This window comes from Crinia signifera, chromosome 5, assembly GCF_055691185.1.
Source record: "Crinia signifera chromosome 5, ASM5569118v1, whole genome shotgun sequence".
NCBI lineage: Eukaryota > Metazoa > Chordata > Amphibia > Anura > Myobatrachidae > Crinia > Crinia signifera.
The window spans coordinates 198,737,360-198,765,190 of NC_139221.1; the positions used below are offsets into that span (position 1 = coordinate 198,737,360).

At 43.5% G+C, this 27,831-nt stretch overlaps 1 protein-coding gene across 2 annotated transcripts; it reads left to right on the forward strand.

Moving 5' to 3' along the window:
• CHMP5 (charged multivesicular body protein 5) lies at window positions 1-27,831 on the forward strand. Of its 2 annotated transcripts, XM_083188417.1 has the most exons (9): window positions 1-347; window positions 5,561-5,665; window positions 21,270-21,316; window positions 22,073-22,166; window positions 23,236-23,418; window positions 23,847-23,918; window positions 26,845-26,953; window positions 27,155-27,267; window positions 27,592-27,831. In XM_083188417.1, exons 1-9 carry the CDS (start codon window positions 279-281, stop codon window positions 27,640-27,642), a joined length of 843 nt encoding a protein of 280 aa, XP_083044543.1. In that variant the 5' UTR covers window positions 1-278; the 3' UTR covers window positions 27,643-27,831. The 2 variants fall into 2 exon arrangements, with proteins under 2 accessions (XP_083044543.1, XP_083044544.1); XM_083188418.1 differs by lacking the exon at window positions 23,236-23,418 and having other exon boundaries at window positions 18-347.

Consider the following 27,831-nt stretch of genomic DNA (forward strand, 5'->3'; position numbering starts at 1 on the left):
TGGGAGGGATACGGCTCCACTATGATGGTGCTTTCTATAACTGAGGAAGGGGACATGTGACATATACAAAGGTTATAGGTGTCCCTCTAGTGCTGGGACGGAAGGCGCTGTTGTGACGTCAGGAAGGCCGGGCAGTCACTGGGAATGACGTCACGGGGCCGGCACCAATCGCTTAGTTTCGTTGCTGTTTCCGGGGTCGGTGTCAGTCGGATCTACGGGCAGCGGGGTACGTGAGTGCGGCGCGGCAGCTTCTCTCTCAGCACCCGGGCACAGACAACATGAACAGGATCTTTGGAAAGTCTAAGCCGAAAGGCCCCGCGCCGAACCTGACGGACTGTATCGGGAATGTAAGTGACCGCACAGACACAATGGGAGAGGGGAGGAGGGGGGTTTTGGGGTGACGCTGCCGCCGTCCGTAGAAAAATGCCTGGCTGCCTGTGTCACCACCACAGCGGAGGCACACTGGCAGCTCCCGGGGTGAGGAGGCACAGGCTGGGCATAGGCAGCTGTCACGGGACAGTCACCCTTCCTGATTGTCTGGTTCTCCGGCGGCCAGCAGTACTGTGCGCATAGCGCCGCCTCCGACGGCTGCTGATCTGTGCTGTCACTGCCGTGGTCTTGTGACTCCTGCTGATGATCGATATATCGCTGCCTGGCCTGTGTGTGCCTGCAGCTCTGAGCATCTCACCTGCGTGTTCTGAGTCTGAGTGCACAGACCCTGTACTTCTGCTCTCTAACGCATGCTATATACACAACATATATCACGTATAACACACTGTGCCTACACTACTACAGTGACAAGATCTCATCTCTCTGTTATGCATTGTGTTTCAGGTGACTCCTAATTTACATGATATATTCCCGTAAAGTGAGGAGCAGATTTATACCCATTTTACACCAAAATCCCTGGTTGGACCCTGGTCTTTGAACGTGGGAGTTTCCAGGGTTGGACCCAGCTTCATACCCCATTTACACAGCACTGTGACCCAGGTCTGTGTCGTTTACACTAAACCTGGGTCAGCCCTGCTTTTCCCTATGGATGACATTAAAAATGTCCATTTTAGGACTGATCAACTGCCAGCCAACCTTCCCTCAATGTTTTAAAATAAAAATTAAAAGACATGAAAAGTTAACATTGATAAATTTTGGTTTGTTTATTTTGTAAAATGTTTTTTTCAAAAAGTTATTCAGTGCTCAAGCACACATAGCAGTTTGTGCAGCATCTCCCATGTGCTCCCCCCCCCCCCCCAGCCCCCTTCCCCTGCAGCAGCAGACCAAATTTCCCATGTGCACCCCAGCCCCCCCCCCCCCCCCCCGCCCCCCCTACCTGTATGCTTCCTGGCTGCTGTCTTCACTTCTGATATACTTTCAGCACTACCTGGATGTCCCAACCTGGATTGGGACCATTTACACCTCCCAAGACCCAGGTCCAACCAGTGTTCAACCCTGGTCAGGACCTGGGTAGGAAACCAGTGTTACTGGACCTGGGTTGGCCCCTTTTACACCAATGCTAACCTGGGTCTTTGCCTCGGTGTAAAATGGGTATTATTCATTTTATAAATTATGAAGAAATAATGTGGCTGGAACTTTATCACCAGCCAATCGTCTCTCAACTGTCAATTAACAGACTGGCTTTGAAAAATGCCGTGCTGATTGGCTGGTGAAACACATATACTGTTTTTACACTACTCAAAATATCCCAGGTTATTGCACATGAATGTGCAGCAATCAGAGATATTGTGCAGTTGAAATTACCCATGTTGAGGGACCCGGCTAGCTAGCAGGGTTGAACACAGATTCAACTCAGCTCGCAGTGCAGTGTAAACAGCTATCCCAGGTCGATGCTACCCATGACCCGTTCACTACAATAAAATAGCTGGCTCTGGGAGATGGCAATGTAAAATGGTCACAAGCTGGGTCTGAGCAGGTACAAAATCCCAGGTGAGACACAGCTATTTGGTATATGTGGTTTATGGCTCACAAGGTCTATTGGGGTGTGGTATAGGATCCCGACAGTCAGGATCCCGACAGTCAGGATCCCGACAGTCAGGATCCCGACAGTCATTAGCCCGACGTCGGGATCCCGACTGGCCGGACTCAGACAGCATGGCGAGCGCAACAAAGCCCCTTACGGGCACGGTGGTTCGCTGCACTCGCCATCTATTCTATTCTCCCACTATGGGGGTTGTGGACCCACACGAGGGAGAATAGCCGGTGGCCATCAGGAACCCGTCTGTCGGTGTTTTAACAGTCGGCATCCCAACGTCGGGTAAATGACTGTCAGTATCCCGACTGACACCCGTCTATTGAGCACTTCACTGATCGTTTAGAGCAGGCATATCCAAAGTCAGGACTGGGGGCCAATTGTGGCCCTCAGTGTAATTTCATGCGGCCCTCAGCCTCCAGGTGGAAGTGGGCAGAGCATCAGATATGGGAAGCACAGCACAGGACACTAAAAGGTGGGGCTCCGGCGAGTGCGCCTTTACCTTGCTGTCTGCTGCGGTGATGAGGCGCCGGCCGCCACAGTCAGATGTGTTTGGCGTCCTACCCCTGCTGCTGCAATCGTATATCACCCTAGTCCAAAATCACAGTGACAGCAGTGTTTGGGGAGGGGGGCAGCAAGGGGGAAGCTTGCTCCCGTAACATGCAGAGAGGAGGACGGCAGCAGCGGGAGCCCAAGCATCTCCTGTCCTTGCAGTGCCTGCTTTGCCTCTCCTTCCTCTGGCTCACACAAGATGCTTGGAAACATACAGAGAAGGGAGGGGGCAGAGTGGGGGACATACAGTGAAGGAGGGTCAGGCTGGGGGAAATACAGTGAATGGAGGCAGTGATGGCCATTCAGGAGGGGCAGCAGTGACAGGCTGGGGGACATACAGTAAATGGGGGCAGAGTGAATGGGGTACATAGTGAATGGGAGTCATACAGTGAAGGAGGGTCAGGCTTGGGGACATACAATAAATGGAGGCACTGTCCCCAGGCTGGGGGACAGAGTGAATGGGTGCAGAGTGGGGAACATACAGTGAATGGGGGACATAAAGTGAAGAAGAGGCAGGCTGGGGGACATACAGTGAATGGGGGCAGAGTGGGGGACCATTCGGATGTGATTAATGATTCAAAGAATGTCAGGCTGAATGGTCGGCCCCCACACATTTACACTTCACCAAATCTGGCCCTCTTCGCAAAAAGTTTGGACACCCCTGGTGTAGAGTGATAACCATGTTGGACCATTTGGCAGCTACTCTTATATATATATATGCAATCCCTTTTCACCACTACCTAAATGGTCTAGATCAGGAGTAGGTGACTGGTAGAACTACACTTCCCATCATGCTCTGCACAGCTTCAGTGGCGAGTTTACCCTTGAGACTAACTGCCAGCGCTGCTGGGACCCCAAATGCCATCTCAGCCTCAGGAGCCACAAGGAAAAATCTGTGTTTATTAACATGTTCTTATATAGTGCAGGGAATTCTGTTGCACTTTACAGATGACAACAATGATGAAGCAAACTAGGTAGTTACAGACAATGGTTGGAAGGCTCTACTTGCTAGCTTACCATCCATAGGGAAATAACCTAACCTTGTGTATTAGTGCCTATCTATTGCTATCTGTCCATCAGATTGCGAAGGTTCTTGGTGAGCTGTATGATACAGTGACCCAACAATGTTGGCTGGGGGTCAGGAGGATAGGAAAGTAAAGAGAGTAATTGAGGATATGATTGGACTGTACAGTGGGGATGCAATTGAATAGGAAAGGTTTCTAAAGGTTATTAGGGTGGTTCTGACATTTGATAAGCTTGCCTGAAGAGGTGAGTTGTCAGGGAACGCTTAAAGGTTTGGATGCTAGAGGAGACTCTTTATGCGTGGGAGGGTATTCCACTGAGTGGGTGCAGCCCGAAGTCCTGCAATAGTGCATTGGAGCAAATATTGTGTGTGGGTGAGAGACCTAGATCTTGAGGTTGAGGTTGAATTGCAGATATTTTGAGTAAAGTGAAGAGATTCACATTAGTGTTGCTTGGTTTATGGTTTTGTGTGTAAGTTAAAAAATGTCTATGCAGTATGGTAGAATACAGGTAATTACCAACAGAGGGACTGACAGAGCAGTTTTGTTGACAATGAACATCTGGTGAGGAACATTAGCCTCAAAGCTGCATTCAGGATGGATGTAGTGGTGAGAGTTTGTATGGACAAAGACTAGTAAGGAAACTATTACAATAATCAATGCAGGATATAATGAGAGCATGGGTTTGAATGTTTTCAGTGTATTGTGTGAGGTATGGTTGTATTTTGGATAGATTACATATAGCATGGTTTTTGGACAGATTGAATGTGGGCAAAAAGAACAGTTTAGAGTCAAGGAAGACACCCAGGCAGTGAGCTTGTGGGGTAGGATTGATTGTTGTGTTCTCAAGTGATAGAGATATCAGGTTAGTAACTACTAGTAATTGGTGATATAATTATTTCTGTGTTTGCAAAATTCAGTTGAGGTGCTGAGATGGGTGCCGGACGTCTCTCCGACAGTCGGGATTCCGACAGTCATTACTCCGACGTCGGAATCCCGACTGCTCCCTCGTGGGGGTCCACAACCCCCATAGAGGAAGAATAAAATAGGTGACGAGCACAGCTCGCCACCGTGCCCGGAAGGGGCTTCATTGCGCTCCCCCCCGCTGTGCAGTTGGGATTCCGACGTCGGGCTAATGACTGTCAGAATCCCAACTGTCGTGTCTTATACCACACCCGCTGAGATGACATCCTAGATGCAACGGCATAAAGGAATTCAGTGACATGGCCCAATGCAGAGGGTGACAAGTCTGCACAGGATAGCTAGATTTGAGTATAATTCGGGTACAGATGATGCTTTAAAATAATATATTAAAATGTACCCTCTGCATTTGACACGTGGAGGGACCCTGCTATCAGTTAATAGGCGCAAAGTGTCCCACCCCAGCTTTGCACGAGAGCAGATTTGAATGTACGGTCATAGACTATAGCTTGCATCAATTTATTTCCTGGAGAAACTCAATATCGATCTCTACATAGTATAATATAAAGTCAATCATTGGGATATATGTTTAATAGTTTAGGTAGCATAAGCAAAGACAGCACTTGAACGGCTTTTCTTTGACTTGTTTTACTAAAATAGTCAATGCTTGGCTCCCTTTTGTCATAGATTTTTGTTTCATGCACCCAAACCTTCCACAATAAATCCTATAAAGAATTGTTAAAACTGCATTGAAATCTGCACAGTGGTCCTTGAACAAACAGACATGTGCCTACCAGGAAAATTATTATATACCATGTAGGGATAGATATAGTGCAATCACTGACCATCAGTGCATTGATGGTTCACATTGATTTGCTGAAACAGTGCTAGGTCTCCATGCAGTGTTGCATGCATGTTAATCCACCAGTGAGAGTGCGTGTTTTGTACTTCTAGAAGACGTTTATTTATAAAGGACAATGCTTTTGATCATAATATACACAATTGTGTTAATAAGATAAATGCCATAGAGTATCCACTAAATTTTGCTGAAGAAAACAAACCTTACTTTTGCTTCTCCTAGGTTGACAGCAGGGCAGAGTCCATTGACAAGAAAATTTCACGTCTCGATGCAGAACTGGTGAAATACAAGGACCAGATGAAGAAAATGAGGGAAGGTCCCTCCAAGGTAGTAACTTAATCATTTTAACATATGGACGATTTCTGTTCAAAGTTATCAAGTTTTATGTAATGACTATGTAAACTTGAATGTAAAGATCTGCATTGAAATTCTGTTTAGTCACTTCAGTGTAATAAGATCAGCTCTTATTTCATAAAGAGATGGATTTTTAATACTTCTTAACATTTTGGGGCAGATTTATTAAGCTTGGTGAAGTGATAAAGTGTCTGGTTTTTATCACCGGCCAATCAGCTTCTACCTGTCATTCTTCAAACCAAGCCTGTAACTTCACAGGTAGGAGCTGATTGATTGTTTATCACTTCACCAAGCTTAATAAATCTGTCCCTTAATGATGGAAATCCATTGTGTGAGACCCACTGCAATGTCCTGCTGTGGGCAGTATACAGTAAAGAAACTTCTCTACTCTCCCTGTGCACCTTCATGGGTCACATAAGAAAATTATCAGTTAATATTTGGCAGTCCCATCTAGATGAATTTTCTAGTGTAGTCAATCGCATTACTGCCTCATACAACTAAGGTCATAAGTTTCTGATCATGGCCTGTGTCGTTTGTATGTTTCCCCCATATTTACATAGATTTTTAGTAGGTGCTTCTCCCACACTCCAAACATGTACTAGTAGAATATTTGGATTCTGTGAAAATTAACTCTAGTGTGTTTATATGTGTGTGTTTGTGCTTGTATAATAAAATATTTCAAACTGGACAAGTGTGTGAAAGGAATCTTTACATATGTTATTATTTTCCAACATGATGTTACAACATATTAAATAGAGCTGTACATTGATAGGATCTTTATACCAGATAACAGAAAATTAAATGACCTTAAAATGTAATATGAGGAATTGGTACTTGTTTCCTATCTGGGCGCCCGTCGCGGGCATCGCGGGTACATTTATGTATGGCCGCGACGCGACCGACGCGATGCCCGCGATTTCCCATTGAAACCAATGTTAAACTTGGAAATCGTGTCGGTCGCGTCGCGGCCGGCCATAAATGTACCCGCGATGCCCGCGACGCGATGCTCACGATTTCCCATAGGAATCAATGTTAAAAGCCGCGATGGACCCGATTTTACTGTTAAATGCCTCAATCCACCCGATTTGGCCATAGGAATCAATGTTAAATGGGCCACAGAGCCCATTAACCCTTAAATGTCCCCCCCAATTTTTGACGCCACCCCACGATCGACGCCAACCCGAAGCATGGCGAGCGCAGCGAGCCCGCGAGGGGCGGCGGTACGCGTCCTCCGACCTTTTCATGCCCTACTATCCACTAGGGCGTGGTGTGAGAATATAATAGTGTGGCGAGCGCAGCGAGCCACCGAGCCCGAAGCGTGGCGAGCGGACGCGGATACCTTCACAGTTATGCGCGTCCCCTTGCGGCCTTCACAGTGAAGGTATCCGCGTCCCCTCGCGGGGCTCGCTGCGCTCGCCACGCTTCGGGCTCGCTGCGCTCGCCACAATATTATATTCTCACACCACGCCCTAGTGGATAGTAGGGCATGAAAAGGTCGGAGGACGCGTACCGCCGCCCCTCGCGGGCTCGCTGCGCTCGCCACGCTTCGGGTTGGCGTCGATCGTGGGGTGGCGTCAAAAATTGGGGGGGACATTTAATGGTTAATTTGCCCTATTTGGACCCAAATCGGGTCCATTGAGGCATTTAACAGTAAAATCGCGGTCAATCAGGATTTTTAACATTGTTCCCTATGGGAAAATCGCGGTCATCGCGGGCATCGCGGCCATCCCAATTTACCCGCGATGACCGCGATTTTTACCCCCGATGACCGCGATTTTGATCGTGGGCGCCCAGATAGGAAACAAGTACCGAGGAATTTTTGGTACATAAGGTAGCGTGAGGTGTATGTGCCTGCTCTGTAAAGCAGAAGTGTCATCCACCACAAATATTGGCATTGGCACTTGGCATTTGTGTGCAGCTGCTGGTGATGTGGTATTTTTGAATGAGGAGAGACTGTGGAAAGCGGAGATATAAAACCGTAATTCCAAGACAGTCAGCTGGAAAACAATTGTGGCTGTCTGCCTTATTGGAATAGCTCAGCACAAAGCATGAAGTTACCGATGTGACTGTTACTGCTGTCACCAAGGGAAGCCAGGTAAATCAACAAAGGAGGAACAGAGCATTGACAGCTGAACTCTGTGTTTGGCAGTTGTACTGAGTTGCACATTCATATATGCAATAGTGGAATTTACAATTTATATTCCCAACATGGTTCTTGCTAGTGATATCCTCCATTGTTCTGTATATAGATTGAAGGAGGACATCCTTAGTGACCTGCGGAATCACACATCGTTAACAATATAGTACAGACACACTAGATCATGCATGTCCAAACTGTGGCCCTCCAGCTGTTGCCAAACTATACATCCCAGCATGCCTTGCCATAGTTTTAGCATTTCCTAATAGCAAAACTGTTGCATGGCAGGATGGGACTTGTAGTTTATCAACAGCTGGAGGGCCATAGTTTGGCCAAGCCTGCACTAGATGATACGCATGATCATTATTCATTTTCGTGTATATTTAAAGAAAGTCTAATTTAAGAATCTGTATGTATTGGGATACCACAGTAGGGATGGGGAAGCTGAAAAGTGATATGATGTGCAGCACAAGTAATATTCCCATATCTAACCATTTCATGGAAATTGCAATTTGTTGTAAAGCACAGGGAAAAAAATGTTAAATAATTCCTCAAGCAACCTTTTAGGGGTAAATATACTAAAGTGTCTAAAAATGAAAAGAGTTGGTGTTACCCATATCAACCAGGCAGATTCTGTCTACTATTTTCTAAGATTAAATATAGACCGTATCTCATCTGTTGCTATGGGTAAAGTCACTTATTTTCATTTTTAGAAGCTTTAGTAAATGTACCCATTAGTATTTAGATGATTGAAAGTCAGTCATCAGTGTGTTACCAAAACACACACGTAGTAGCAGAGCTCAATCTCAGACTGCCAGTAATGTTTACAACAATGTTATTTTGAGTAAAACATACAATACATGTTAATGTTTTTTATTCATTTTACAATGTAGATTTTACATCCCACTACTGTCCTGTCTCCTTACAGATGGGTATTTAGTCTGGTGTGTAAAATGATATCACATCATGCAGTACATATTTCAATGTAGTAACACTATTCCTGTATGTTTTGCATGTATTGTTTCCTACACCCGATCAGGTGACTGTTGCACACATGCCCTATTGCTGAGTCAGTGGGGAGTGTCACCTTGTAACAGGTTTTGGTATTCTGTAAACATTGGTATGCTGACATCATGTGACCACTGACAAGTGTGAGCTCATTCATTGGGTAATAATGCCATTTGTCATACAGTATATAAGACTTCTAGCAGAACATTTGTGTTTTGTGCATCTGGAAATAAATCATTATTGCTTTATGGCAAGGGACCTCAAATTATTGGTACTTGTGTAGTTTCATGGTGCCGTGCTACTTCAGGTTTCTACGCTCGGCAAACTAACTTAACTCCATGCCAACATGGATAGTTTATACCCCCACTATCCATGTTGGCATGTAGTTGATTTTAGATAGCGTGGCGAGCGTATCGAGCCACCGAGCCCGCAGCATGGGCGAGTGAAGCGAGCCCCGCATGCTGGCGCCGTGAAACTACACAAGTTCCAGATTATTTTGCTCTGTGACCCCATCAGACAATAAAAATAATTACAGGACCCCAGCAAGTTACTGCAGGTCATCACATCACATGTGTAGGCAGCAGACAGGACATACATGGCGCAGCAGCATTGTAGATGCTCAAAACGATTGGAGGAGTCTAAAATAACAGATCATTCAACAGATTTTCCAGAAAAGTCATCAGCCTGATGGTCAGCAACATGGAGTCGCGACCCCATGCTGAGCAGGTCAGGACCCACTTTGGGGTTAGGACCCACAGTTTGAGAACCACTGCTTTATTGTTTCAATTCATGAATTACAGGCAAGACCTGCAATGTGCCGCTGCAAAAAGCTCCCTAAATTGCATATTTTAGTTCACACCCTCACGATTAAGGTGGGGTTTCAATTGTTATGTTGCGCCTGATATCTCATCTAAAGTGAGGGGAGATTTATCAGAGAAACTTAAAAAAAAAACATAGAACTTTAAGGCAGATTAGAACCACTTTGTCCCATCTACTTTTCCCCTTTTATCCTTTAGTCAATTTCAGCCTGTACCACCTCTGATGGGACGCTATTGTACTTAACCACTACCTTTTTCCTTCAATTTTGTTTGAACCTGCTACCCTCCCTTTTTTTTTTTTTTTTTAAATCACCCCCCACAAATACGAGTGCTCAGAAGAGGGATCTGGACACTGGATATAACCGCCTCCCAAAAGGAAAACACCTGAGGACATTGCCACAGCAGATGCTAGAAATCAGCACCAGCCTCAGAACATTTGGGGCATGCATCTGATGCAGAACCACAATGCAGAGCAATTTACTGGGTGTCCAGTAGACCCTTTGAAGAATGTACAGCTGGATTTGCTGGAATTTGGCATACGCCATTGCACCTCTATGGGAACCCAGCATATGGATCCAGTCCTCATCAAGAATCCCTAAGTCAGCCTCCTATTTAGTACAAAACGAACATAAATCAGTCCCAGAGAAGAAAAGAGAGGAGTACAGGACTGAGATTTGCTAACAGACTGGCATTTTATGAGTACATGAACTGGGGCTTCAGAAAATTGTGGAACATAACCCCCAAACACCCCAACCCCCCTTCCTCCTCTCAAAGGAGTGAATTATTCCACACTGAGGGCCTTATTCTAGTTCACTCTTTCTGACAAAATCCTTCTTAGTTGGACAAAACCATGTGCACTGCAGGGGGCAGATGTAAAATGTGCAGAGAGAATTAGATTTGGGTGAGTTATTTTGTTTCTGTGCAGGGTAAATACTGGCTGCTTCATTTTTACACTGCAACTCCAAAAGACAGAGTTCAGTAAAATTTTTGTTTTTCCAGATAAGGGAGCAGGGATCCAAGGTAGGCTCCCCCTGCAAGACAACTTCTACCACCTATATTCTATGAGTCTGTTGCAGAAGAGGGGGAAGAGAAACTAGGGGGGGTACGGGGCAATAAAAGTTGTAATGGTGAAAAGCGAAAATCCACCTTGCCCAAAAGGGCAACCGGCAGGGTCCCATAGTCCCCAGGGGTAACCCATTTACTTAATTGAGCAGCAAAATAATACAGGCGCATGTCGGGCAGCGCCAAGCCACCATCGTATCGTGATCTACACAATGTTTTAGCAGCAATACGTGCACGTTTACAGACCCAGATAAATTAGACTATTTGTCCAGTAATAAGAGTAAAGTGGGATGCTGATATATAGACCGGGGAGTTCTGGAGGATATACAAGAACTTCGGTTGGTTAACCATTTTAATAAGGTTCACCCTACCTGTGACCGACAAGGAAAGTGCCTACCATCTGTCGTAAGTTATCTGTGGGGTTCGGTTAAGGGTGGGAGAATGAGAAACTTGAATGCCCAAATATTTAACGGAGTGCACCAAGGTAAGGGAAATCGTATGCAGGAGGTCGCACAGTAGTGGAAAGCATTGGGAACACCACAGATTTATCCCAGTTAATACATATCCCAGAAAAGTGTCCATAATCTGACATTAAATTAAGAAGCGTGGGCAAAGAAGGCAACATCTCTGACAAGTACAGAATTATGTTGTCTGCGCACAACCCAAATTTCTCCTCTCTATCCCCAATCCTAAACCCCTTCACCACTTGGGAGGCCCTTAAAAGACACGCCAATGGCTCCATAGCAAGTGCAAACAGGGGATAGGGGAGCAGCCCTATCTAGTCCCTCTCCCCAGAGCAAAGGAGACAGTGGTGAAGCCATTAACAGTCACCTGGGCAGCAGGACCAGAATACAGTAGTTGGATTCAGGCCAAAAAATGATGGCCCAGTCTGAATTTAAGTAGGACCACCCAAAGATAAACCCACTTAACGGAGTCAAATGCTCAGGCAGCGGCTAATGACACAATAACGGCCTCATCCAGCCCTTCACTGGCCCACTAAAGATAAGTAAACAGGCATCGAAGATTAAGGGCAGTCGACCTGCCAGGCATAAAGCCATTCTGAGCCGAGTGCACCAATTCAAGTATCGCTACATTCAGGCGAATGGCTAGCAATTTTGCCAATATCTTAATATCAGTGGAAAGCAGAGAGATAGGAGTCGGGGAAAGATGGTCTTTACCAGGTTTTGGAATTCATACTATCAAGGCCTCCGCCATAGAGGGAGGGAGAGAACCCCATTCCCGCTACGAATCGAACAATGCAAGCAAATTGGAGGCAAAAAAATCAATATGTGATTAATACAGTTTGAAAGTAAGCCCATCTACACCTGCCGTCTTAGCATTCAGAAAGGCCTAATTGCATATTCAAACTCCTCCACAGTAAAGGGTGCTTCCAAAATCTGTCTGGTTTCCCTCCCTTTTCAATGCATGTTCTGGTGTTCTAATACTTCTCTTCCTGTGTAGAATGTTTCCCTGTTGTACTGTAATACCCTTGGTATAATTGAACGTTTCTATCATTTCCCATTTTTCTATTCTCTGCAACAAACTGTACATGTAGTGATCCTCCTTTCTGAAAAAAAAAAAAGAGCATTCCGCTAGTTTAATTATGTTGCTTTCCTTTAACCCCTTCCCGACACTTGACGTACATTTACGTCATGGTCGGGAAGCACTTCCCGACACATGGCGTAAATGTACGTCATGGATTTAAACTGTCACCGCGTCTATAGACGCGGTGACAGTTTCAACATGTCTGCTGTCCCTGACAGCAGACATGTCCGTGCATGCCCAGGGGGGGCTGCGATGCCGCCCCCCCGTCGGCGATCGCTGTGATTGGCTGTTCAGTGTGAACAGCCATTCACAGCGTTTTCCTGTGTCACCGGCGAATAACGTTCGCCGGTGACACTGGATCAGAGGTGATTGGTGCTGTAAAGTACAGCACCAATCACCGCGGGGTGTAAGGGTGACACTGGTGTCACCCCACCTCACCCCGCCCGCCCCCAAAGGCCGTGATTGGTCCGTCGGACCGACGGACCAATCACAGCCAAGGAGGGGGATTTAAACTAACGGTGACTGCACTGCAGACGCCATTCCGGTCTGGAATAGCGTGCAGTGCGGTCACCGTACCCCCCTGCCGCCATACTGACCAGAACCTTGCTCCATACTTGCTCCATACTTACCTGATCGCTGCTTCATCACTGCTTCCTGGATCCTGTTGCTACTTGTGCCTTCCTGTGAAATTGTGCTGCTGCAGTGTACTAGCTAGATAGAGAGATAGATAGAGAGAGAGATAGAGAGAGAGATAGAGAGAGATAGAGAGAGATAGAGAGAGATAGAGAGAGATAGTGTCAGAGAGTGCTATATTTTGTGCTGCTGCAGTGTGATATAGTTATAGATAGAGAGAGAGAGAGATAGAGAGAGAGAGAGATAGATAGAGAGGCCTAGTGACAGAGTGCTATATTTTGTGCTGCTGCAGTGTGATAGTTAGAGAGAGATAGAGAGAGATAGAGAGAGAGAGAGATAGAGAGAGATAGTGACAGATTGTGCTATATATTTTTTATATAACTGACTGCTGCCCCCTCCTTTTGTGCTGATCAGTATAAATTAACTGATCAGCAACTTTTTGGGGGCGCAGGTTTTTTTTTATATATAGATATACCTGTCAGTGCTGCTGCTGCAGTGTCATAGAGTGATAGATAGTGAGAGATAGAGAGATAGAGAGAGATAGTGACAGAGAGTGATAGAGAGTGCTAAATTTTGTGTCTGCTGCCCCCGCCTTTTGTGCTGATCACTATATCTGAGGTGATCAGCAACTTTTTTGGGGGTACAGAGGTTTTTTTTTTTTTATATATACCTGTCAGTTGCACCAAAGGTTGTGCACCTGCTGCACCTCACTGGTAATCAGTGTCGCATCACTGATCACCTTTTTTTTTTGTGTGTGTGCTGTGGGGTCTTTTTTTAATTTTTTTTTTACACACACTGTGATTTTGTGGGTGTCCTGTGGCCGCTGTGCGCTGATCAGTGACGTACATCACTGATCATCTTTTTCGGCACAGGGTTGATCTATTTTTTTTTTTTTTTGATCAAATTCCTGTTGCCTTTGAGCGCTGTTCAGTGACAGACGTTACTGACCAACATCTGTGCTCAATTTTTTGCGCAGGACCTTTTTTTTTTTTTTTAACCCCTTAAATTTTTTATTTTTAACCCCTTCATTTTTTTTTTTTTTATTGGTATAAAGTATTTTTTTTTTCTGCACCACATACACACTACACACTACATACCCCCCGGATTGAAATAAAGTTTGTACCCCCCCCTACACTATACACGTGTTGAAACATTTCACTACCAGTAACACAAAAATAAAAATGTCCTCCCAAATGTCCTCCCAAATGTCCTCCCAAATGTCCTCCCAGTCATCCATGAGAATGTATTCAGTGGAGGAGGCATATGCCATGCTTGCTTCTGACTCTGACACAGGCAGTGATGCAAGCGGGGAATTTGAAGGATTCGCCTTAAGCTCCTCTTCCTCCTCTGGTGATGAGGGACCCCCTCAAAGACGCCCCCGTAGAGCAGCTGAGACCCCCCCCCCCAACAATTGATCTCGTATGGACCCCACCACCAGACAATTTTGAGCCCCAGGTTCCTGAGTTTTTGGCCATGCCAGGAATCCAATTTGATTCCACAGGTCTCAGAGAAATTGACTTTTTCAAATTATTTTTCTCTGATGATTTTATAAATTTAATGGTGGACCAAACTAATTTATATGCCCAGCAGTTTATTGCTCAAAACCCCACGTCATCATTTGCTAGGTGGACCCCTGTAGATGCAGTAGAGATGATGACGTTTTGGGGTCTGGTGTTTCATATGGGCATAGTAAAAAAGCCAGAAATTAGGCAATATTGGAGTACAGATGTTCTGTACAGTACTCCATTTTACCGTATGGCCATGACCCGGACTCGATTTGAGACAATTCTTAAATTTATACATTACACCGATAATGCACAGTGCCCACCCAGAGATGATCCCACCTTTGACCGGCTATTCAAAGTCAGGCCGGTCATTGATCATTTCAGTGCCAAATTTGAAGAGGTGTACATCCCTGAAAAATTTATTTGTATCGACGAGTCCCTTATACATTTTAAAGGAAGGGTTAAATTCCGCCAGTACCTTCCCAGTAAGAGGGCAAGGTATGGCATAAAAATGTATAAACTGTGTGAAAGCACCTCAGGGTACACCCACAGGTTTAGGGTTTATGAAGGGAAGGATTCAAGAATTGAACCGCCAGAATGCCCCCCCTCCCTCGTAGGTGTTAGTGGGAAAATTGTCTGGGATTTAGTGCACCCCTTCCTGGATAAAGGTTATCACCTCTATGTGGATAACTTTTACACTAGCATCCCCCTGTTTAAGGCCCTTGGTTCAAGAGGTACAGCAGCTTGCGGTACTGTGCGCAAGAACCAAAGAGGCCTTCCAAAAACGCACATTGCCCAAGTAATGAGAAGGGGTGAAAGCAGGGGAATATGCAACGAAAATATGTTGTTGGTCAAATATAAGGACAAGAGGGATGTCCTTATACTGACAACAATTCACGGAGACAGTACCACCTCCGTCCCTGTACGAGGTACCAGTACCCACACCTCAAAACCTAATTGTATCCTGGATTACAATAGGTACATGGGCGGAGTGGATCTTTCAGATCAGGTACTGAAGCCGTACAGTGCCCTGCGGAAAACAAAAATCTGGTACAAGAAGGTGGCCGTGTATATCATCCAGATGGCACTGTATAACGCTTACGTGCTATTCCGTTCTACCGGCCAGAGGGGGACATTTATGCACTTTCAAGAGGAAGTCCTAAAGGGCCTAATATTTGGGAACCAGCAGGCAGAGGGCCCCAGTACTTCTAGTACTGGCCCCCGTATTGTACCAGGGCAGCATTTTCCTGATGAAATCCCCTCCACTGGAAAAAAGGGCAGGACACAAAAAAGGTGCAAAGTTTGCTATAAAAAGGGAATAAGAAAGCAAACTATTTTCCAGTGTGACACTTGCCCCGACAAACCCGGCCTATGTATAAAGGAGTGTTTTAAAATATACCACACATCTATGGAATATTAGGTTCATAATTTCACCGTGCTTCGGGGGTCTTGCTAATGCCACATAGCACCCACCATTCATTCCACCAGAATCTGAGCCGCAAAATCCAAAAATCACTCCTTCCCTTCTGAGTCCTGCCATGCACCCAACTGGTATTTTTTGGTCACATGTGAGGCATTGCCGTACTCAGGAGAAATTGGGGCACAGATTTTGGGGTGCTTTGTCTCCTTCATTCCTTGTGAAAATGAAAAATTTTGAGCCAGAACTGCATTTTTGTGTAAAAAAATGTAATTTTTCATGTTCACTGCCCACTTGTATCAAAATTGGTGAAACCCCTGGGGGTTTGAAATGTACACTATACCCCTAGATGAATTCCCTGAGGGGTGTAGTTTGCAAAATGGGGTCACTTGTGGGGGGGTTCCACTGTATTGGTGCTTTGGGGGTCTTGCTAATGCGACATAGCACCCACCATCATTCCACCAGAATTTGTGCTGCAAAATCCAAATATCACTCCTTCCCTTCTGAGTCCTGCCACTTTTTGGTCACACATGAGGCATTGCCGTACTCGGGAGAAATTGGGGCACAGATTTTGGGGTGCTTTGTCTCCTTCATTCCTTCTGAAAATGAAAAATTTTGAGCCAGAACTGCATTTTTGTGTAAAAAAATGTAATTTTTCATTTTCACTGCCCACTTGTATCAAAATTGGTGAAACCCCTGGGGGTTTGAAATGTACACTATACCCCTAGATGAATTCCCTGAGGGGTGTAGTTTGCAAAATGGGGTGACTTGTGGGGGGGTTCCACTGTATTGGTGCAACATAGCACCCACCATTCATTCCACCAGAATCTGTGCTGCAAAATCCAAAAATCACTCCTTCCCTTCTGAGTCCTGCCATGCACCCAACTGGTATTTTTTGGTCACATGTGAGGCATTGCCGTACTCGGGAGAAATTGGGGCACAGATTTTGGGGTGCTTTTTCTCCTTCATACCTTCTGAAAATGAAAAATTTTGAGCCAGAACTGCATTTTTGTGTAAAAAATGTAATTTTTCATGTTCACTGCCCACTTGTATCAAAATTGGTGAAACCCCTGGGGGTTTTAAATGTACACTATACCCCTAGATGAATTCCCTGAGGGGTGTAGTTTGCAAAATGGGGTCACTTGTGGGGGGTTCCACTGTATTGGTGCTTGGGGGGTCTTGCTAATGCGACATAGCACCCACCAAAATTCCACCAGAATCTGAGCTGCAAAATCCAAAAATCACTCCTTCCCTTTTGAGTCCTGCCATGCACCCAACTGGTATTTTTTGGTCACATGTGAGGCATTGCCGTACTCGGGAGAAATTGGGGCACAGATTTTGGGGTGCTTTTTCTCCTTCATACCTTCTGAAAATGAAAAATTTTGAGCCAGAACTGCATTTTTGTGTAAAAAATGTAATTTTTCATGTTCACTGCCCACTTGTATCAAAATTGGTGAAACCCCTGGGGGTTTGAAATGTACACTATACCCCTAGATGAATTCCCTGAGGGGTGTAGTTTGCAAAATGGGGTCACTTGTGGGGGGGTTCCACTGTATTGGTGCTTGGGGGGTCTTGCTAATGCAACATAGCACCCACCAAAATTCCACCAGAATCTGAGCTGCAAAATCCAAAAATCACTCCTTCCCTTCTGAGTCCTGCCATGCACCCAACTGGTATTTTTTGGTCACATGTGAGGCATTGCCGTACTCGGGAGAAATTGGGGCACAGATTTTGGGGTGCTTTGTCTCCTTCATACCTTCTGAAAATGAAAAATTTTGAGCCAGAACTGCATTTTTGTGTAAAAAAATGTAATTTTTCATTTTCACTGCCCACTTGTATCAAAATTGGTGAAACCCCTGGGGGTTTGAAATGTACACTATACCCCTAGATGAATTCCCTGAGGGGTGTAGTTTTCAAAATGGGGTGACTTGTGGGGGGGTTCCACTGTATTGGTGCTTGGGGGGTCTTGCTAATGCGACATAGCACCCACCAAAATTCCACCAGAATCTGAGCTGCAAAATCCAAAAATCACTCCTTCCATTCTGAGTCCTGCCATGCACCCAACTGGTATTTTTTGGTCACATGTGAGGCATTGCCGTACTCGGGAGAAATTGGGGCACAGATTTTGGGGTGCTTTTTCTCCTTCATACCTTCTGAAAATGAAAAATTTCGAGCCAGAACTGCATTTTTGTGTAAAAAATGTAATTTTTCATTTTCACTGCCCACTTGTATCAAAATTGGTGAAACCCCTGGGGGTTTGAAATGTACACTATACCCCTAGATGAATTCCCTGAGGGGTGTAGTTTTCAAAATGGGGTGACTTGTGGGGGGGTTCCACTGTATTGGTGCTTGGGGGGTCTTGCTAATGCGACATAGCACCCACCAAAATTCCACCAGAATCTGAGCCGCAAAATCCAAAAATCACTCCTTCCGTTCTGAGTCCTGCCATGCACCCAACTGGTATTTTTTGGTCACATGTGAGGCATTTCCGTACTCGGGAGAAATTGGGGCACATATTTTGGGGTGCTTTTTCTCCTTCATACCTTCTGAAAATGAAAAATTTTGAGCCAGAACTGCATTTTTGTGTAAAAAAATGTAATTTTTCATTTTCACTGCCCACTTGTATCAAAATTGGTGAAACCCCTGGGGGTTTGAAATGTACACTATACCCCTAGATGAATTCCCTGAGGGGTGTACTTTGCAAAATGGGGTGACTTGTGGGGGGGTTCCACTGTATTGGTGCAACATAGCACCCACCATTCATTCCACCAGAATCTGTGCTGCAAAATCCAAAAATCACTCCTTCCCTTCTGAGTCCTGCCATGCACCCAACTGGTATTTTTTGGTCACATGTGAGGCATTGCCGTACTCGGGAGAAATTGGGGCACAGATTTTGGGGTGCTTTTTCTCCTTCATACCTTCTGAAAATGAAAAATTTTGAGCCAGAACTGCATTTTTGTGTAAAAAAATGTAATTTTTCATTTTCACTGCCCACTTGTATCAAAATTGGTGAAACCCCTGGGGGTTTGAAATGTACACTATACCCCTAGATGAATTCCCTGAGGGGTGTAGTTTGCAAAATGGGGTGACTTGTGGGGGGGTTCCACTGTATTGGTGCTTGGGGGGTCTTGCTAATGCGACATAGCACCCACCAAAATTCCACCAGAATCTGAGCTGCAAAATCCAAAAATCACTCCTTCCCTTCTGAGTCCTGCCATGCACCCAACTGGTATTTTTTGGTCACATCTGAGGCATTGCCGTACTCGGGAGAAATTGGGGCACAGATTTTGGGGTGCTTTGTCTCCTTCATACCTTCTGAAAATGACAAATTTGGAGCCAGAACTGCATTTTTGTGTAAAAAAAATAATTTTTCATTTTCACTGCCCAGTTGTACCACAATTGGTGAAACCCCTGGGGGTTTGAAATGTACACTATACCCCTAGATGAATTCCCTGAGGGGTGTAGTTTGCAAAATGGGGTCACTTGTGGGGGGGTTCCTAACTTTTAGCATCTTATGGTGCCTTGAAACCTACATGGTGCCTAAACAATAATCTCATAAAAAGGAGGCTCCAAAATCAAGTAGGTGCTCCTTCTATTATGAAGCCTGTGGTTTGGTCACCGTGCACACTAGGGCCACATATAGGATATTTATGAAAACAAAAGAATTGGGGGAATCAATTTTTAGTCACATTTCTCTAGTAAAATGTACTGTGTTCCTTATAAAAATGTATTAAAATTGCAAATCTGCAAAAAAAAAGAAATTTTGAAATTTCACCTACACTTTGTTTTAATTCCTGTGAAACACCTAAAGGGTTAACAAACTTCCAAAATGCTGTTTTGAATACTGTGAGGGGTGCAGTTTTTGAAATGGCATCATTTATGGGGGTGTCTCACATACAAGTCCCTCAAAGTCACATCAGAACTGAACTGGTCCCTAAAAAAATCAGTGTTTGAAATTTTCTTGAAAATTTGAGAATTTGCTATTCATATTGTAAGCCTCCTAGTGTCCCAAAAAATTAAAAGGAAGTTGAAATAATGATGTCAACATAAAGTAGACATATGGTCTATGTTAGTTATTCACTATTTTGAGTGGTAAGATTATTTGTCTCACAAGCAGAAAATTTAACATTTTGCAAATCGCTAAATTTTCCATTTTTTCACGATATTTTGGTATTTTTCACAAAAAAACACAGACTGTATCGACCCAAATTTACCACTAATTTGAAGTACAATGTGTCACGAAAAAACAATCTCAAAACCACTGGGATAAGTAAAAGCAAAAAAAAGTTATCCCCACTTAAGTGAGACATGTCAGATTTGAAAAAAAGGGCTCTGTCAGGAACGCAAAAACTGGCTCTGTCAGGAAGGGGTTAAGGCAGAAAACAACCACCATATATGGATGTCCAGGTGCTGGACTATGGGACTCTTTAAGATTACATACATTTATGTTATACACATGTCATCTATCTGTCAATGATGGTTATTTTGGATTTACCTGTTTACTGTGATGAAATATTTTGTTTATTTTGACATTTTTCCTGTCAATAAATATGTTTTGAAAAAAAAAATCTTTTAATGGCCCATTTATCAATGATCGCATTTATAATGCAATCTGGGCAGAATATTACCGCCCAGGATTGCATTATTAACACAGGTGAGTGTTAATTAGGACAAGCCTATAGATCACTCTGCTGATTCATTTAGAAGAACATACTGGAAACTTTGAAATGAGTGTGGTGCTTGAGAACTCTCTTTCTTGATGTTCTTTTTGTGGCATAGGTGAAATGGAGTGGAAATGTTGTTTTTGAGATTAATTTCATTGTTATGTCAAAGAGGGACCGTGCAATTTAAATGCAATTCATTTGACCACTCTCTATGATATTGGGCTGTGGATCGTTTTGTCAACAGTCACGATGTCGATAGTCAATAGGTCGAGCGCTATTTGTTGACAGGCCAGAGGTCGACACATGGAAAAGGTTGACATGGGGTTTTGAAAAATATTTGGGTGTCTATATCGACATTGATACCGTATTTATGTACCGCTAGCCATTCTATGGACTCCGCGTCCGTGTGCTCGGCACACTATTATATTCTCCCTCTATGCCCGCTGGGATTAAAAAGTGTGAACATGTCCGTTTATGGAAGTGACAATCCTAAAAACTTTTGAACATGTTGACCTAATGCATGTTGATCTTTTTCTACGTCAACCGTTTATACTGTTGACTTAACCTACCTTCCCATGAGTCTACTGTAAGTGAATCATGGGTGGGTACTAAATCATGTGTATAACTAAACTGACTGACTGATGTGTGTTTGAGACCGCAGTGGCACAATTTTAGTCTTAATCTAATATCCAGTGATCTCTAAAACCTTGTGTTCTAATAACCTTTTTGTTTGTGCTTAGTTGTGTAGTAACAGATACGAGCATTCAAATTTTCTTTTTCTTTTACAGAATATGGTCAAGCAAAAAGCCATGCGAGTTCTGAAGCAGAAAAGAATGTAAGTGACACGTAAAATCACAAAGCAAATTTTCAATGCCTGCATATGTACCTGATATATTTTGCCTTTTTAAATAAAGTTTCCATTTTAAAAACTGCCAGTAATCTGTATTTGATAAATGATATTGGTGTCTTGTTTAACTTAAGAAACCTCAGGATCAATTCTGTTTGAGAGGTAGTAATTTTGACATTGCAAAAGTGTCGACATGCCCCCAAAATCCCCACAATCCCCCCCCCCCCCCCTTCATGGCCTTAACTCACCCCCTGAGGCTGCAAATAGAAATCTGCGAGTCCAGAGTCCAGTGGTAGCCTAAGTGCAGCATATAGCCACACTTAAGCGCTTCTGAAAGTAATTCACTTCTAATTGAATCAAGCGCATTGACATCTTAAAGAGAGAGACCACTTTTAAATAATTGCAACAAGGGAGTATTGAAAACAATATGTGGACCGGTGTATACACCGTGGGTTGTGTTCCTGCACTCAGTAATAATGACAAGGGTACTGAAAGTGGTTTCTCCTCTAATGCTACACATACAAACTAAGATGAATACATAGGAACTGCATTTGTTTTGAAACTACTTATGTGTATTTATAGATCTAGAAAGGTATATAGATACCTGCTAGACGCACACTTTGATAAAGACTACAAAATACATTTTGAGATTTGAGACTATTTATACATTTGAATAATGTTACATTTTCGATGCTTTCCTTGGCAGTAGGCTTATCTTAAATAGCTGTAATATTATTATTTCAGGTATGAACAGCAGAGAGATAACCTTAACCAGCAATCTTTCAACATGGAACAGGCCAATTATACCATCCAAACATTAAAAGATACAAAAACAACGGTATGCTTTTCCTGTGCTTGGTAAACGTATTCCACATTGGCACGTTACTGTTCTTACACACAAGCGCCTTATGTTTGCATGCAATTGAAACTCTGATTTTTCTAGGCTGTGAAGCTGCTGTCCAAGAATGAAGACACCCTCCATTGCAAACTTGCTTATAATCAGGGTTATTCCAACCTGATCAGTCCAAGGCAATTTAGAATTGCCCTGCGATCAACATACGATTAGATAGCCACCGCCTCGCAAAAATGTAAACCCGCCTTGTGCAAGCCTGCTTATGGCGTGCAAAAATATCTCAGCCCGGGGAATAGCTGCAAATCCATTTGCACCTTGCTCACCATAGAATGCTTTTCCCACTGCATTTAGCCCAGGACCTACTCAGTCTGTGCAATACAAACCTGAGGATCGAGGCTGGAGACACAACCTCCCTTAAAATGCCTGCACATGCCTGTGTTTTTCTAGACACTCCCAGAAAACGTCCGGGTGACACCCATAAACGCCGGCTTCCTGTCAGTCATCTTGAGAAGGGCCAGCAATTAAAAAAGATGCTGGCTTTTATCACAGGATGGCCTCGGGAATGGGAGCTACTATCCGTATGTATGCGCAGTCATTCGATAATTGCTTGCACTGTGACTTCGCAGCCATGTGATCATGTGTGAATAACCCCTATATACAAATTTGGGGAATGTTTAGGCTAAGGGTAGGCCTATGGCTTCACATCCTGGACACAGCGGTAGAGATGCCAATGCCATGTTTATGCAGGTACAAGCTCACAGCTGATGGCAGAAACATGCTTTAAAAACGTCTCCTTACTGTCACTTCCTGTTGCGTAAAAACATGTATTCTCTTCTCCGAGTCTATAGGAAAAACAAAATTGGTTGTAATATGGATGTTGAGTCCAATGGCTTTACTGGAGTGTATGGTAGTTGTAATGGACTCGCATACACTAATCACCCATTTTGATTTTTGTGTTAATTAGGGAATATGATCTTTATACATCAGCAGTTTTCTGCCCAAATAATGTCATTTACAATCTTAAGTGAAACATTCTTCATTTGATCCATTCAAGATATTGCCTGTGCTGCATAACTATCTCTGGCACGTTTGGATCCGACTTCTCTGCAGTCTTCTATGTACAGCCAAGAGGGAGACCCTGAAGTTACATGAAGTTGGACAGCGGTATAGTAGTGCTGGAATCGCGTGCTCTGGATGTTTAAGGAGATGTCATCTAATGGACACGTGTAACCCACAGGTGCTATTGACACGAAGCACGCCTTTATCTGTGCATGTCTTCATTAAGTGGCATCTTCAACAGTGATTCATGTGAGTCCAGCACTCTTAGCCACATCCTTGTGACTTCACCATCACTCCTTCAGCCATACATAGCAGGTTGCAGACTGACTGCAGCCAGTCATCGTTGTTCTTTCATCATTTCATCCCACATTTAATTTCCATACTTCCATGGAGGGTGGTGTGTTTTGTTTATTTTAATTTTTTTATTTAAGAAATATTGTTGGAATGTTTCCTCATATTTATATGCCTTTGCGGCAAAACATTTCGTAATTAGAAAAAAATTCTGTGTCTGATTTATCTCCTCTGACCATTTGGTTTAACGGTAACCGATGGGGAATATCTAAATTTTTATAAAATTTTTTTTTTTTTTCAATTTAACAAATTCAGGTGGACGCTATGAAAATAGGTGCAAAGGAAATGAAAAAAGCATACAAGCAAGTCAAGATTGATCAGATTGAGGTAAGAATTATGATCTTATTTAAAATGTAGTAATGTTGTTTTTTTTTTTAGGTGCTTCCTATTTGATTACATTGCAGAAATATGCCTAGTGTTTCTCATTGTAATTTTTACTGAACTAGCATAGCTTTAAAAAATTTGATCAAAATGTGTCCCTTTATTCTCCCAAATATGCGAAGACCCTAACTATTTAATTAGTTAGGTTGAGCCTGACTTGTCTTCAGCATGCACAAAATATGGCTTATTTGGGATTTCTCTGCCTGGCTCCCCCACTTCTTGTCCTCTAACATCTCCACCATCATCCTGGGTGACTTCAATATTGCTATTGACTGTGCATCATCTCTACAGGCTTCCAAACTTCTCTCTCTGACCTCCTCTCTTGGCCTCTCACAGTGGTCTGACTCCTCTACTCATGAGGAAGGTCACTGCCTTGACCTTTTTTTTTCACCAGGCTGTGCTTATTTTACTAACACTCCCTTCCCTCAATCTCATTACCCTCTCGCTCTCCTCCATTACCCCAAACTCACTGACACTGAAATCTTGCAAGCCTTCGCTAACCTGCAGAAATACTAATACTGTTCATTTTCCACAACTTTCCACCTCTCTGCAACAGCTTTCATTCATTTCTACATCTACCTCTCCTGACTCTGCTGTTTCCCACCTGTACCAGACTGTTGCAACAACCCTTGAGGAAGTGGCTCCAGCTTCCCATTGCACCCCACGCAGGCTTAGATGCCAGTTGTGGCACTCCAAAATAACAAGACAACTACGTATTCAGTCACATAATGTAGAATGCCAATGGCGTAAATCTTGTCATCTGACTGATTTCCTCACATATAAGACTAGCTACCACTCCTACTGCAATACTTTGGACACTGCCAAACAAACATACTTCCAATCTCTCATCTCTTCCCATGCCACCAATCCTAAGCAACTTTTTATCACATTTAAGTCTCTTCTGTACCCTCCCCATCGGCTATCATAAGTGCACATGAACTTGCCTCCTACAGTACTTTAAGGACAAGATTGATAACACCCAAGATGAAATGGTATGCTCTTCCTCAACCTCTAACCTACTTTCTTCCCCACCTGAACCCTCTGGAACTTTCTCTTCATTTGAGCCCACAAATGAAAAGGAAGTATTTACACTCTTCTTATCCTACTCACACTACCTCTCCTTTTTATCATATACCTGCACAACTCATTAAAAATCTCATGTGCTTATCCTAACCTGAACTATAATCTGCAATCTTTCTTGCTACTCGTACTTTTCCTTTTCTCTGTTCAAACATGCAGTTATTACACCCATTCTAAAAAACACAATTCTGACCCTGACTCTTTCTAACTACCGTCCTATCTCTCAGTTCCCTTGCCTCTTCTTATCCTCTGACATCTCCACCATCATCCTGGGTGACTTCAATATTGCTATTGACTGTCCATCATCTCTGCATGCTTCCAAACTTCTCTCTGGCAAACAAATCAGCTATTTTGGATTTCAGTATCAGTTGTATGCGGACGATACTCAAATCTATCAACCCCAGAGATGTCCTCGGTGGTTTTGGGCCGAGTCTCTGAATGCCTCTCTGCCATCTCATTCTGGATGTCTTCTCGCCACCTCAAACTCAATATTTTCCAAATGGAATTAATTATATTCCCACCAGCAAAGAACAGTTACCATCCTGATACCTCCGTAACTGTTGACAACTTGACATTCTACCCTACCCCACAAGCTAGTTGCCTAGGAGTTATCCTCGACTCTGAACTGTCCTTTGTTACCCACATTCACTCTCCAAATCCTGTTACATGCATCTAAAAAAACATATCCAAAACATATCCAAAATATTACCCTATCTCACACAAGACACTAATAAATCTCTTATCCATGCACTCATTATATCCCGTATTGATTATTGCAATAGTCTCCTTAATGGTCTTCTCAACAGACTCACCACTGCAATCCATTTTAGATGCTGCTGCTAGACTGATCTTCCTAGCAAGACGTTCATCGTCTGCTGATCTGCTCTACCAGTCCCTCCGTTGGTTGCCTGTATATTACCGCATTCAATATAAAATACTTCTATTCGCATATAAAGCTATTAACCATACGTCTCTTTACTTATCACAAAATATCTTCCATCTCGGCCACTCCGCTCTGTACAAGATTTGCGTCTCTCTTCTGCACGGTTCACTAGCTCCCATTCACTATTACAGGACTTTCATTGGGCTGCTCCCACCCTATGGAATGCCCTTCCAGGCCCGATAAGACTCTCCACTAGCCTCCAAACTTTCAAGCGTTCCTTGAAAACTCACCTCTTCAGGCAAGCCTATCATATTTAGGTTCCACACGCATAACCTTTTGAGGTATTATATAGCTTTTCTTCTGGACTTGCAACTTGGTGGGACTGCTATGCTATTACTGGTGTCAGTTCTTCTGTTTCCCTCCTATGTCCCTATAGATCACATGTCTTCAACCTGTGGCCCTCCAGATGTTGTAGAACTACATGTCCCAGCATGCCCTGACAGTTTTGGCATGCTCTCCTAGGAAAAAATGTGGCAATGCATGTTGGAACATGTAGTTTCACAACATCTGGAGGGCCACAGGTTGAAGAACCATGCTATAGATTGTGAGCTTGCAGCAAGGCCTTCTTGCTTCCAAGTCTGTCTGTTGTTACCCAGTTTGTTTTATCACTGTCTACAATTGTAAAGCGCAACAAAATCCTGCTGCGCTAAATAAGAAACTGTAAATAAGTTAAATGATCTGTCGCAAAGCACAAAACTTGTCTCCAATCTTTTTGATTACAGGACAAGTCCAAAAACAATTAAACAAATCCACTTGGACTTGGTTGCCATTTTGCCCTTTTTAAACATCATCAAGATTTTTTATTATTATTTTTTAAATGCAAGTAAATGACAATATGTTGCTTTAAAGGATCTACAAGATCAGTTGGAAGATATGATGGAGAATGCAAATGAAATCCAGGAATCGCTGAGCCGCAGCTATGGAACACCTGAGATTGATGAGGATGACCTTGAAGCCGGTAAGATGGGACAAACTAGTAAATTTTATATATTAAACTAATGCTGTATTCCTGCAAAGAAGCCAATTACAGGCCTCCCATACAATGATGAATCAGGTAACCCATCATTAGAGTGGACACTTATTATTGCATATTGGTTGGCTGTGAATATCCAAGTGTGGGGTCCAGTTTTCACTTCCCTACTCATGTCCCTAATTACAGAGCTTGATGCATTGGGAGATGAACTTTTGGCAGATGATGACAGCTCGTACTTGGATGAAGCAGCGTCTGCTCCAGCAATTCCTGAAGGAATCCCCAGTGACTCCAAAAATAAGGTACTTAATGAACTAGTTGTAATTTACTGGTCTCCTTTACCAAATACAAATAAGTGGAAAGAATAAGGGATCCTTGCCCATGGAATACAGCTGTCCACCTTGACAGGAGTGCACCATGACTCATGCTTACCATGATTAGACCGCTATAAATGGGTGAAGGTTATATATTTATTCCCAATGGAATTAAAGACTTTATAGGGCTACCTTTTTGTAATTACATGTAATTTTACATTGCTACCTGAAGTTAGTGTTACCAGTTTCTTATTTATCTGAGGAATAGTAATTGTAGTTCCAGCCTATTCTAACTCTTGTTCTTCTTCACAGGACGGTGTGTTAGTGGATGAATTTGGGCTACCACAAATCCCTGCTTCATAAATGTACATCTCCGTTAAAAAAAGCTGAAGTCAACAAAGTCAACTCGTCTATTTTTTCCAGAGGGATTTCTTGCCCTTCTTGCTTTGCATCTATATAACAAATTTACTTTTGTGGAGCAGAACAAAAACTCAAGAACTTGGATTTCAGATTTTAACTGTTGAATTCACTACATTTTTTCCGTTTTTTTTT

Excerpts from the sequence above, each read along its gene's own strand:
- CHMP5 (XM_083188417.1), top strand. The coding sequence starts at position 279 with ATGAACAGGATCTTTGGAAAGTCTAAGCCGAAAGGCCCCGCGCCGAAC. Across the intron at positions 5,666-21,269 it reads TGAGGGAAGGTCCCTCCAAG|AATATGGTCAAGCAAAAAGC; the intron begins GTAGTAACTTAA and ends TTTCTTTTACAG. Across the intron at positions 23,919-26,844 it reads TCAAGATTGATCAGATTGAG|GATCTACAAGATCAGTTGGA; the intron begins GTAAGAATTATG and ends GTTGCTTTAAAG.